General features: G+C 36.1%; 1 protein-coding gene across 1 annotated transcript; it reads left to right on the top strand.

The window, feature by feature from the left end:
* The first annotated feature begins 6,067 nt into the window (after window positions 1-6,067).
* On the top strand, window positions 6,068-10,837 carry LOC149562241 (uncharacterized). The gene is made up of 3 exons (XM_089825783.1): window positions 6,068-6,605; window positions 8,707-8,843; window positions 9,776-10,837. The coding sequence occupies exons 1-3, from the start codon at window positions 6,085-6,087 to the stop codon at window positions 10,684-10,686; spliced, it is 1,569 nt and encodes a 522-aa protein (XP_089681909.1). The 5' UTR covers window positions 6,068-6,084; the 3' UTR covers window positions 10,687-10,837.
* Window positions 10,838-13,705: the final 2,868 nt, after the last annotated feature.

Raw genomic sequence — 13,705 nt, 5'->3', positions numbered from 1 at the left:
AGTCAAAGTTCTAGTAGGTACCACATATTTTTTCTCCATATATTTTAGACCTACATCACCATTGGTTTCCAAATGGAGCTTCATGAGTTCCTGCCATGCTTGGAAGTCATATCTGTTCAGTTTATGAATCTCCCTTCTATAAGACATCTTGATCTTTACCTTGGGTCCTTGAAACCTTCTCTATAAGCACCAAAAGCTCTAATACCAATTGTTGGAAATAGAAGAGGAGTAACTGAGAGGGGAGGGGTGATTCAATTACCACAAAAATAAATCCAAGATCCCTTAAGATGTCAATGCAATACAAAACCAAAAATCTACTGAAATTGAAATACTATTGTAACTCAGTTAACACGGGAACACTTGGTTTACACTAAGAATTATTATCACTTGGTAAACACTGGAATAATCACTTCTTAAGATGTTTAGTGTGTTTAACCTTAATTAACTTAGTTGCATAATCATAAAGAAAATAACATGAACATAAGAGACACCAAGATTTAACATGGAAACCCAATTTGGGAAAACCACCAACTGCAACTAGGTATTATTTTTCACTCTTCTAAAGTGAGCCCTATTAGGAGCCAACCCCGTTAAAGGTTACAAAATACACTGTTAGGTGTGACCCTGTTAAAGGATTTAGTTCACCCTATTAGAAGTGGCCTTGTTAGAGGTCTTTAGACACTTCAATCTAGAAAATGCCACCTTGTTAGAGGATTTGGAAAAGTTGTTAGGCTAACTCTATTAGGAGATTTGATTCACTGCTAAAATTATTAGAGAGTAATAATGACTTGACCTGATTGCTGATGCAACTATCTTTGTTGATTTCAGATCTCTATTCTGGCTTGAATATTTGATACTCCTTGATCAAAATTTTATTTGCAACTCGATCAACTTGGATACTCTGATATCCTTCCAATTTGCTTCCTTAATTTATTTTTTCAATCCCATGCTTCTTACAATTCAATCCTCAACTTGACCTTATATTTATATGATTTACCTTGTCAAGTCAGCTTGAACACACTTTCAAACAAATAAAATTCATCCCTTGAGTCAGCTAGAACTAACCAACAATTTTTTTAGATCCAATGTGCTAATATAGGAAAATCCTTCGTTAGCCAACCCAACTCGATCAACACTAACTCAAAAAAGACTTTCCTTTAGACTTCCTTTGGTAACTGAGTGAGCTCAATTACATTGATTCCATGCCAACTTTCCTTTGGTAACTAAGTGAACTCGGTTAACACTGGTTCTATGTTGTCTTTCCTAGAATGCTCAACATACATAGGAAACTTCCTTCAATGCCCAAGTGAGCTTGGCTCATACTAATTGCTATATAAAGGTTTGACATTTGTGTAACATCAAAGACAATATACAATTACATAATTATTTTCAACAATCTTATGAGAAGTTTGTATATTCAAACTTGAATGAAGTTGAAGTGGCATCTTATGGACTATGCAATTTAATAAATGTATTAGAAGCAGTCCAAGACACATGGGATAAAGAGTTCAAGAACTAGAAAACAAACTTAGTTGATAGCATTGCACACATTTCAAACCAATCAACTTAAAGAGAAGAAGGTAGACAAAAAAATGATTTGTAAATAGTTTTCTAACTCACCTTTGTCATTAATGTTAAAGAGGGAGTGTAATGTATGTAAAATTGTATATGCAAAGATATAAGGGAGAGTATGTATAAGATGGTTTATAATATAAATGATCCACGTCTTGAAAATTTTGTATGGCCATGTGAAGAACTTCACAAATTTTGTAATTTTGGGACTTACCCAATTTTCCCATATGTTGCCATCAAAGCCAAAGGGGGGATTGTTGGCAATTTGGCTAAGAGGGCAATTTGTAAATACATTGAGTTTGGCATTTATGGCAACATATCATTCATATTCAGTCAGCATGTTATGAAGACTAATTTATGGTTTGAAGATTCAAAAAATTGTCCAAGTGTTGTATAAACTAATTGTTAGAAAATACACCTTTTTGGTTTGCAAAGTTCATAGACAGTGAATTGGCAGATGTGCACTTGAGGGAAGATAGAACAGTGTATGCGGGTACTACATATTAGAGCGCAAGCCATTATGATGTGTGCACACAAAGTTATTAATGTTTTACCAGTTGAAATCATGTACAAGGAGAACATGACAAAGTGAAGGAAATGGTAATTTTCGTTAAGGAATTAAATTACTTAACTAATTAGGTATGACATCTTAGATGTTAACCCTAGCTTAGCAAAAGTTAGTTTTGCATTTGGGGAGACATGCATATCTATATCTATATGTATACATATATAGATATATAATACATATATGTATATATATACACATATGTATATCTATATATATACAAATCCCAACAAGCCTTATCAAATTTGGCTTGTTGGTTCACATCCATTTTCTTGAACTCCACCATTGTAATCAAACTAAATATATGTGCGATAATCATTTAAGCCATCATAATAATGGTAACATTTAAAAACATAATGAGGCAAAAGCCTACAACACAATAGTAAAGTATGAGCCTCTCATTCGAAAGGTCTTGGTTTCAAGTCTACTTGAGCTTAACATACACTAATAATTAATCTCACCAAATAATAATTCTAAATAAATAACAAGTAATCTAGACTTTGACCCATTACCTATAAAAATTCATTTAAAAATTAATGTACAAATTTAAACTACTTATCCATGATAACACAAAACACAAAATATAACACTAAAAGTGTAGTATGGATGCAACCACTTGAGTGTGTGAATTGAGTTTCTATTGTTTCAAGTTGCTCAAACATCTCTACCCCAACCACGTTCTTGTATTCAACATGTTCTTGCACTTATTTGCGCTCAATATCCAACCAATATGTTAGTCCATAAAACCATGATAAAAATAATATGTGTGCAACATATTAAATTTCCATTATCACCTTAGTCTTAACATCATGCATTTTAGATTAAGAATATATAATTTACCATTTTCACATACATTATAATAAGATGAAGCAATCATTAATAATTGACCAACAATACCATCCAATTTATTACATTATTAAAACAAGCAAACAATGAGATGTGACAACGTATATAACTTTGTCCATTTATTAAGTACAAACATGATGACTTTTAATGTATAACTTTACTACAATGACACTACATGTTCACATATTCTATATTGCATATTGATCAAGTACAAATATGTCACTATAGTGTATAATTTTACTGTACACACCAAAATTATTCGCATATACTTTTTGTTTATTTATTATGTACAATTATGCTAACTACTAATGTATAACTTTTTTTTTGACACTACTACTACTCACATATACATCTTTGTCCTTTAATAAGTATGTAATATGACAACTACTATATATAATTTAATTGCAGTGGCACTACAAATATTCACATGTATAATTTTGGCTATTTACTAATTATGAAGATGACAACGACTATCAATATATAAATTTACTACACTAACAAGTCTACAACTATTTAAATATGGTTTATGTTTATTTACTAAGTATAAACATGTCGAATACTAATTTATAAATTATCGTAATGATACAACAACTATTCACACACACACACACACTTACAAGAGCGCACACACATACACACACACTTGTCATTTTATCTTGAACAAACATAACAACAACACATGTATAGCTTTATTGTAAGGTCAAACAACTAACTACGTAAACACCTTTGCTCATTTAGTAATTGGAAACATGACTTAATGTGTCTAACATTACTACACTATTACTACTACTACCCTTGATATGTAATTGTATAACACTTCAAAAAGAGAAACATGGAGTTGCAAAGGTTTATTTATTAAGCGACCACAAATCAATAATTTTATTTCAGCGTCAAACAACTATTCACATGTATATCTTTGTACATTTATTAAGAACAAACATGATGCCTAAAATGTATAGCTTTACTATTCATAAATTATTCATGTAAATGTCTTTTTCCATTTATTGAGTACAATGTAATGACTTAAATATGTATATTGGCTTACTAAAGTAAAACTACAAATACCTTTCATAAGTATTTGTATAACACTTAAGTAAAATCATGACGAATACTAATTTGTAATTTTATTCTAGTGACAAACGACTATTGACCGCATATATTTTTGTCCAATTATTAAGAGCAAACACAACGACTACAAATGTATAGCTTTAATGTAGTGACAAACAACTATTCATGTAGATATATTTGTCCATCTATTAAGTATACACGTAATGACTTAAAATGTATTGCATTTTTTTTTTTTGAAGTTTGATTGTGTAGTAATTTTTAGTGTCAACATTTCAGATCCCACTACACATCCATCATGAGATGCAAGAAAGAGAGCCAAGGTAATAAAAATTAGACCTAAAATGCCCAACTTTATTAGACTAAGACTTCAACTACCTTAGAAAAAAAAATTAGAAAGCGAGAGTTGCAAAAGTACATCCTAATAATTAATAATATTATTAGAATGAGAGAAAACTATTTTTGTAAAAACCGGGTAATATGCACCACAATAGTAATTTGTGAGCCTCTTATGTGATAGGTCTTGGATTCTAGTCTACAAGAATTTAACATATAATAGTAAATAATAAGTAATCTAGATTTCAGCTGCTGTCTACCATCAAAACAATTATTTTTTAAAATCCATTTATTAAGATCAAGCACAAGAACTACAAATATAGAGCTTTAATGGAGTAATAAACAACTATTGCAGAGGTATCTTCTCCATTATTTTTTGAGTACACGACTACCTAAGATGGCCAACTTTACTACACATTAAAAATGCAATTATATGCCCCTTCGGAAAGAAAAAGAAAGAGTTTGCAAAGGCACATCCCAAGGAGGCAAGTCAAAATTGGCTAGCCGGTTCACACCCATCATGTTGAACTCCACTATTATATGTAAATTTACATGGAAAGTGTCCCTAGCCTGAAGGCCAAGGCAAAGACCCGGTTACCGAGCAGAGGTGTTAATGAATCTTTGGGAAATCTAAAGTGTTGATTGAAGCTACCCAGTTTAGATAAGGTAAAAGCAGGTAGGTACGCGTACAAACTACAAAGCCTTTCTTGTTTGGCAGCGGGCCATCTGAAGAAGCCAGAGGACAATAACAACAATCACTCTTAACGGTCTCCGTTGGGATATGATGGCTATCTTTAAGCTCTGCCTCTAGTAGTATTCATCAGCACGGGGCAAATGACGAGAAAAGGAAATGGCCGGTGCCGGAAAACATAAGTGGTGTGAAATTTGGTGAGAGAGTGACAATTCAGTCCCAGTCGTCCCAGATTCCAATGTCTCTGTGAAGGAGAAGGAAGGGGGGGCCCTGGGCTACAGAAGGTGCAGGTTGTACAGCAGAGTTAACTTGGGCTAAAGCTACATCGGCCCCTTACTCCTTCCTTGTCTTTTGTATTCGTCATCTCTCATCATTGTCTGTCCGACATTGACGAAACATTAACCTAAAAGGGTAGAGAGCCGTAGAGCTTTGGAGGCCATACCGAGCAGGGGAAAGGGTCAGATTTGGTCCGGACCGTTTGGGATGAATCGACGCCATTGGGGTAGCCGGTTGTTTGTTTCCCGGCCTTGAATTAAATTCGCGGGCTCCTCTTGCCCTTGCTTTGGGTTTCTGCTGGAAAGGGGTCTTAAATGGTGCGGATGTTCTGATTGGGTGCCCTGGTTGGGAGGAAAGAGACCGAGGTCGATGTCATCCGCAGGAGCAATCGGGCATCACTTGAGTTGTATCTATCAGAAAGTGGTCGCAGTAAGTAATAAATCTAACACGCTCTCTCCCACGCCCATATTGGGTGTTGATTGTTGGCATAGTCCAGAGTGGTGTACAGGGGAAGGACTTTAGGCTTACGGGTGTTGGCGGGATTCGAACTCGCGTCCCGAGACGGGGGTCTGAAAAGGTTGAGGTGAGGTGAGGTGGGTGGTCATTATTACATACGTCAGGTGAGAGGGGTGACCTGTGAATGCACACAAAGTACAGCTGGGCAGGAGCTTAATGTGGTTGGAGTCTATTTAGCCTGTTGGATTTGAAGCCTGACGAGCAGAGAAAACCGAAAATGAAGACTTCTTCCAGTTGGGAGTGGGATAATCTCGGGCTGTTTCCCTGCAATGGTGGGCTCAAGGGCGGCAGTGGAGAAGGGAAAGTAAAGGAGCAGTCGGTGAAACAAGGCTTCCCAGCTTGTTCTTCTCCAATGAGGACTTCGAGCAAGGAGACTCGAACCGTGGGCGCTCAAGAGGGCAGTGAGCACAGCGGAGTGGTGACGGTAGCTGTTCCTGCAGGGTCAGGGGAGTCTGTAATCGGGCTGAAGCTGGGCAAACGCACCTATTTTGAGGCTGTGAAGGCAATTCCTGCAGCATCGCCCACGCCCTCGATTAGTCCAGCGACGAAGAAGCAACGTAATGGGGTGCAGCAGGGCGGAACTCAACAGGTTTCTCGGTGCCAGGTGGAAGGGTGTAAGCTAGAGCTGAGCGGTGCGAAGGATTATCACCGCCGCCACAAGGTCTGCGAGCCGCATTCTAAGGCCGCCAAGGTAATCGTCAACGGAATCGAGCAGCGCTTCTGTCAGCAATGCAGCAGGTTTCATTTCTCTTCTTCCCCTACTTGAATTCCTGTTGTCTAGTACTTTCACTTTTGAACATCTCTGCTTGATTTCTCTTTTCCTGACATCGACTGCCCTTTTGCCCTCGGCTATATTTTTCAACTAGTACTATCTCATCGCACAGTCATGCAGACTCTTCCTTTGGTTGAGTTCGATTAAGTAAATGTAAAGTGGTATAGAAATGTGATGATTCAGTACTATAGTTTCAGTCAATCTTAGTTGTCCATAGTCAATAGTCATCGACCCAAGAAACCATATATCATGATTAAGCGTTCCCATGAATCCATCGCCCTTGACCATGAACGCTCCACTTAACACTCATCCAATCTAGGTGATGCCCAATTGACGCTCTGGTCTATTAGTTACATCACATGCCCTTGTTAGTTGGAGTAGATGCATTGATCCAGGGATTCACGATCCTTAAGGGCTAATAGCTATTCGACCCCCTGAATTTTGAAGTTTAACAGTCTAGTGGTCTATGCATGCTGTATGCTGAAGAATTTGCTTAAAATGAGCTAACCACATTGTATGTAGGATTATGAGATAGATCATTTTTTGTTCATGTTTTTAGTTGCTTTTCCTTCATCTTCGCTCATCAGAGGGCCTAGAACTAGAATTATCTTTTCTGGATACTTTTAAACTACTATCAGTTAAGTCTTCTTCTGGGTCGAGAACGAAAATTGATTTTCTTGATACTTACATTTAAAAGAAATATTCGGAGATTTTTCCTTTCACCTGGTCCATATATCGATATCGATTAAAAAATTTGCTACTTTAAAATAGCACACCCCAAAAGCAGATGTGAATTAAGAAAACACAGATCTCTTCGTATGTTGATATCTTGCTTACAGATGTTGAGAACCCACTCAACTGAGTGAAGCTTTCAGTGTCCTGCACTCACTACTGTAGGGATCTTAGATGTATCGATACTTAGGGTAAACCTTTGTCTTCAAAATTAATGGCATGGCTTGAAAGAGGTGTACCGTGTATTAGAGTGATGCTCCAATGTCGCCTGTTGTAATAAGGTAATTCTCGTGGGTGCTGTATAGACTTTGCTTCGATAGTTAGGAATAAATTAATAATTAAGTTACGTAAAGGGAAATAATCTTTAATAACTAACTATGGGTAAATGACAATAATCTTTAATAATAACTTATATGAATCGGTTTGCTTTACTCATCAGTCTTGTAGCACTGGAGATGATATGCTGTTCGAACCGAAGCAACACTAGAAATTTCAATGTAGTTATACATGTGACTAATCAAAGTCAAATAGACAGTAGATAATGCAATTTAATCTCAAAAGTCTATAGTGTAAAACGTTGACTAATCTTTTGTCTCAAATGCAGTAAAGGGGTAAATAATTAGAGATGGAAACAGAGATGAAAATACACTGATCCGTTGCCTGAAACTCTAGTGACCATAATCTGTATGCCTTTCTCTTCCAATCTGATAGTCTGCTTCAATTCAAAGCTGATGGAGTCCGACACTAATGCTATAGCAGGATTTATAGGCATTTTCATATGAGCAATCTAAGTTTTATCGAATAGCAGACAGCAGTATCAGAAACCAGTGACAAGAGATTTCCACTATCCGTAATATCAAGAGAATACTGTTTCTGTATTCTAATGTGTTCATGCTTTGATTAAAAAATCTTGAACAAAATTAAATCCAGAAACAGATTCTCTTAGTATCAAGAACTCTAGTCCATGTAAGCAATTTGATTATAATTGTAATTCTGTTCATAATTTGATGGAAATGCTTTGTATTGATATTCTCGTCTTCCTATACTGAACATCTAAGTGTCTAGCATTATTGATACTACTCTTGGGTAATGTTCGTATCTGAAGGGTGATATAGATCATAAGCATACAATTTTTTAATTTTGGTGGCTGGATCCTTTCTCTCACTTGTATACATTATCTCGTATAGATCTTACAACAAATTTCAAATTATCAGCATATTTGATCAAGTAAGAATCATTTGGTGATGAAGTTCTTGAGAGGTTTAACTTCATCTGCATGATTAGATAATTAGAGTTCGATTCATGATTTACTTTACACTGGTATCTGGTATGCAGGTTTCATCTTTTACCTGAATTTGATGAAGGGAAACGAAGTTGTAGGAGACGCCTAGCTGGTCACAATGAGCGACGCAGGAAGCCTCCACCGGAGTCAATGGCAATAAGTGCTGGGCGATATGGTTCCACCTTTTATGGTACTCTGAATACATCAAAATTGATAATGTGTTTATTTATCCATGTCATAAATACTCTATTTATATTTTGATTAAGTTATATTTTATCAAATCAGCTTTGAAAATTGAATTGTTGTGCGCAAGAATTATCTCATAGGTCTGCTTGTTTTACACATATGGTCCTTTATCACTTAGCATGACCTTGAAGAAAATAAAGTTTGAAATTATATCTCATCTGCCATCTTAACTCTTATCATTAAAATAGTCTGGGATCATGTGGCTGATGTTGATGTGCCTTAATATTTATATGCTAGTGTTACATGCTGCATATCCTGGATTTGGTCTCAGCAATTGTTAAATTGCACAGCTTCTTTTCTTGCCACTAGAAATGGCATGGAAATAAGGATGTCAATTGGTAGTGCTTTAAACTTGAGGATGTCAATTGCTTTGGTGTTTTCTCGACCCACAGTACACATAGTTTGCTTTAATCTGCAGTTGTGAATAATATTCCTGCACCAAGAGCTTTAATAGCCATCGACAATAATTAGTGATGAATCATGTTACATTTCAGTATACAACTTTGCAACATGTAACCTTTTGGTTCATAGAACAGGCGTCCATGGTGTATTATTCTACAACATTTCCTCACTCCCATGCCCATCTGTTCTACTCGTTAGGGCCTCTATATTTGCAACCAGAGGTAATCCAATCTGAGATTAATGTTAAACCTTAGACAAAGAAAATTCTGACCACAGCCATGTTCCCAATTCCTATGCTCAATTAGGCACAAGGATTTACAGATGTCTGTTAGCAAAAAATAGTTTCAACTAAAATCTTCTTGGTAAATTCAAAAATTAATTAATTAGTTGTTGCTCTTTATGAGCTACTGTCAGGAAAATAACACAGCTGCACTGCATGTGCAAACTGACATCTCTCTCATATTTACATAACAGATGACAGGCGAATTAGCAACTTATTGATGGATAGATCACATTTCATGCACTCACGATACGGCACAAGTTCATTTTTGGGGGATTCCATTGACTTCAAGCTTGGCTATGGAAAAGGATGTTGGCCAAGGGTCAAGTCAGGTGACCAATCACCATTTGATGGACAAGTAATGGGAAGCTCCCTCTCTCGTTACAACACAGACAAGTTGCTTTTGTATCTACAGAGTTCCAATAAGGGTGTACCTGGCGGTGCTATTAATCAGGGCATTCCTCAGTACCTGCAAAGCACTGGGGGACATGTGAGTCAAGCTCTGACACTCTCATCATCTTCCTCCGGTGAAGATCTTGCAGGGTTAGGTGTAGCATCAGCTACTTTATCAGGAGTCTCTGACTCTGGGTGTGCTCTCTCTCTTCTGTCATCGAACTCCTGGACCTCAAGGGGGGCTCCAGGTTCAGCCTCATTTGATCCCATTACCCCAAGGAGTGTTGGTGTTACAATGGATCAGCTTATACAAGAAACCACTCAGCCTCTCATGGTGCACCAGCAAGCAGCACAGCGCAACTTTGGTCTTGTCTCGCCAGACAAATTGCTAACTAATAGCTCCCAGTCCTCCACAAGTGGCTTTCCTGTAAATTTAGATAAAGAGCACCAAGGAGAGCAACTAGGTGGTATTGGAAACTATGAAGGACACATGTTCGGGTTGTTGCAGGGAAATAATTTTAGAGGTTCCCATCCAACAACTTCCCAAGATATTGAACGCACCATGGACTTGATGCACAGGACTTCACAGGCACAAACTAGTAATTCACATGGTCAAGCTGTTATGGTGCATCATGATGGTAGGCAGTTTACAGACTCACAGCTGTTGAGGTCATTTGAATCGTCTGTTTATGACACTAACCAAATGCTTTAGCTTTCATTATGTTTATTGTATGGGCGTCATTGTTTCGCTTTCAAGAATCTTGAAGCTAAACTGTTTAAGCTTCATTATGGAACTGTTGAAGGCTTTTGGCTGTAAAAACAGATTTCGTTCAATTTTTATTATCAGGTTGTTTGTTATGCTAGTTATCATGTTTATTCATGTTTTGTCTTATAGCTTTCTTCATCTTTCCTTGCCAGTAGCTGAATTTGTTTGCTAGATTTGTAAAAATAGGTGCATGCTTATATTGGTCTATTAATTTTTAAGAGGCAATGCACTCATTACACTTTTAATCACCGCTTTTAAGATTGTACTGATTGAACACATGGCTATTTAGAAAGCTGACCGAAAATATGGTTGAAAAGAATAAAAATTTGAAATAACTCCTTTCCAACGGCTCATTTCCTAATTAAAAAATATGCAGTACTGTTCATGAAATTGAAATTAATAGCTTTATGCTAACTGGAACTAAACACTGGATAAAACTGAAATCAGAATATTCATTACTAGCAAATGTTGTGCTCGGAGTATTAGAAGAGGCACATAAACAAAGGTAAACTCGGCATCCTGAAAAAAGAATCATATATCTTCTAGCAACTGCGTTGAAACAGTCTATTTGTACGTTAGTTTTTCGATAGTTTTGAGCATTATGGACATTTGAATCGTCTATTTTAATAGACCACATAATCTAGCTTTCTTCATGTTTCATCATATAGGTATTATTGACAGGTCCTAAAATGGAAACTGCTCAAACCTTGTTATGAAATTACTGAAATGGAACTGTTTAAGCCGTGAAAATTTGCACTAAGAGAGTGATGTGCCTTTCGATTATTTCCACTTTTATGTTACTCTGGTAATTATCTTTTATTAGAGTCTGTTGTTATATAGCTTAAAACCTATTTATCTTTTTAAAATCGTTATTATTCCTCTATTGTCGTCTTCTTCAATTTTCTTTGCAAGGGTTTTGAATATGTTAACTGGATTTGCTGGCTTCTACTTATATCCATATCATCGGAGAATTATATCATTATGAATGTATAGGTTATGAAGTTGTATTGATGGGAATCCACGAGTATATTGTGAATGCTGCGTGAAAATAAAAACTCAGAATAAAGATTTCGAAGTTATAATAAATTGAATGCCTTGGTACCATGAACAACATGACTATTTCCGAACTTTAAGTGGAGTAGTAAATTCTTATCGACCTCATTACATTGTTTATTATCACACTTCTTAAATTTAAAACCACGATCAGTTAGATTCCTGTACAGTGTAAAACCCAAGACAAACGTGAATTATGATGCTTCAAGGTAAGATTGTCAACATCGTTAGAAGACGCACAGTTCTTATATACGTTCCCAATTCCGCGGTTTCTTATATCTCACATTCCAACTTTCCAATTCCCAATTCTGCGATTGTAATAGAACATTCCCAATTTTGAGACCTCCTAAATACATCACCAAAATTGAAGAGGGCTGATCATCAAGGATACTTGTTGACTCGATCATTGGTTTCACCATGTAGACATCACTCAAGAACAATGATTCGACAAACAAACAATGATCAGTGAAACATGTTAAACTCAGGCGATGGATGGATCGTTTTGCGTTCCCAACAATTTCAAGATTTAATTTGCTCAACGCTTTTAAAAAGTACTGACAATTGAAACGAGAACAAAGGCAGTTTCTGTAAACATCAATGTAAGAGCAACTACAATGGTAGCGGAGTGCTCGCTAAATCCATCTACTTCCTTGTGTGGAGATTTGTTGGGGCCAGGAGGATATAATGTGGTTGTTGACTATCAAAATCAGTGTGTACAACAAATTGAATGTAAATGATTTATAAGTGAATTGAGGTAAGAATTGGCCTATGGGACAGTAATAAAAGCAACCCATGACAGAACTAGTTGGTGCCTCGCTTGTCACCCTCACACTACATACTGGCAGATCAACCACCGGGTTGGTTGGACTGTTAGGAATTGGGATGCTCCTGTTGCTTTTAACCTACAATTATGTTAGTTATATTTTTCCATAGATATTAAAACATGGTATATTCATTGAAATATTGTAATTTGATTTCTTGTGAAAAATATTTCTTACTTTTCAACTGATGAGCTAAAGGAGCTCTATAATGAATGATTCATTAAGTACAACATTTTTTTGGCAAATGAGGGAGGAAGCTAAACAGTTTAATCTTGGAAGAAATTTCATGGTTAAATCCACTTGAGTTGGAGTTGTGGTGAGATGGGTGACCTACCAGAAAGGTCTAATGCTTCACCCATGTAAGCATCATCTAGATGCAACGAGTGCTAATATTCCATTCATTTTTATGAGATTAGTTTTTGTGAACCAGTGTGTGAATGAGTTTGACTTAAAACTACAGGATTGAATTCTTATAGAAATATCTCAAGATATCCTCAACCAATATTGTAACATCATTCTTTAAACTAGAAAGAAAAGCCTTAGTACTATTATTACCCACTTCTTATCTACTACATCTATGGTGGTAATTTACGAAACTTTGTTTGCATGATGCATTCTCAAGCACTACAGATGACAAAAATTTAACAGGCATTCAAAAGGTTATTCTTGCTATACCTCTGGATTTATGGTTGTGTAAGTTTTTTCCGTGTGTCATCCATCATCAGAGCAAGAGTAAATGGATAAGAAAAAAACTCTTAACAGTGACAGATTTTTTCCCTTATCTTTTACTCTTTTCTTGATGATAGATCACATAGTGTAATTTACGACGTTAATGAAAAAACATCTCTTACACAGTCATAAATCCAAAAGCATAGTAATAATATTTATATAGAATGTGAAAATTGTTGGAATTAATGTTCCAACGGGAGTCCATAATAATTGTTGCACGTGGCAAGCCTTGTTGAGTTGCTGGCAACACAAGTTTAGTTTAAGATTGAGTCAAAGAATTTTTTAAAGTTTGAATCAAGTTCTTATTGTAGATGTGTTGAGTTAGGTGTCTATAAGTTTCGGTTAGTGTCAAGTTTATTTGT

This window comes from Cupressus sempervirens, chromosome 4 (assembly GCF_028749045.1).
Source record: "Cupressus sempervirens isolate cs-2001-9-10 chromosome 4, ASM2874904v1, whole genome shotgun sequence".
Classification (NCBI taxonomy): domain Eukaryota; kingdom Viridiplantae; phylum Streptophyta; class Pinopsida; order Cupressales; family Cupressaceae; genus Cupressus; species Cupressus sempervirens.
This window is presented reverse-complemented; position numbering and strand designations above follow the sequence as displayed.

What these genes read in the sequence shown, in the direction of transcription:
- LOC149562241 (XM_089825783.1), top strand. Translation starts at nt 6,085, where the DNA reads ATGAAGACTTCTTCCAGTTGGGAGTGGGATAATCTCGGGCTGTTTCCC. An exon ending in TTCTGTCAGCAATGCAGCAG is followed by an intron (nt 6,606 to 8,706) that starts GTTTCATTTCTC and finishes TCTGGTATGCAG; the next exon opens with GTTTCATCTTTTACCTGAAT. An exon ending in ATATGGTTCCACCTTTTATG is followed by an intron (nt 8,844 to 9,775) that starts GTACTCTGAATA and finishes TTTACATAACAG; the next exon opens with ATGACAGGCGAATTAGCAAC.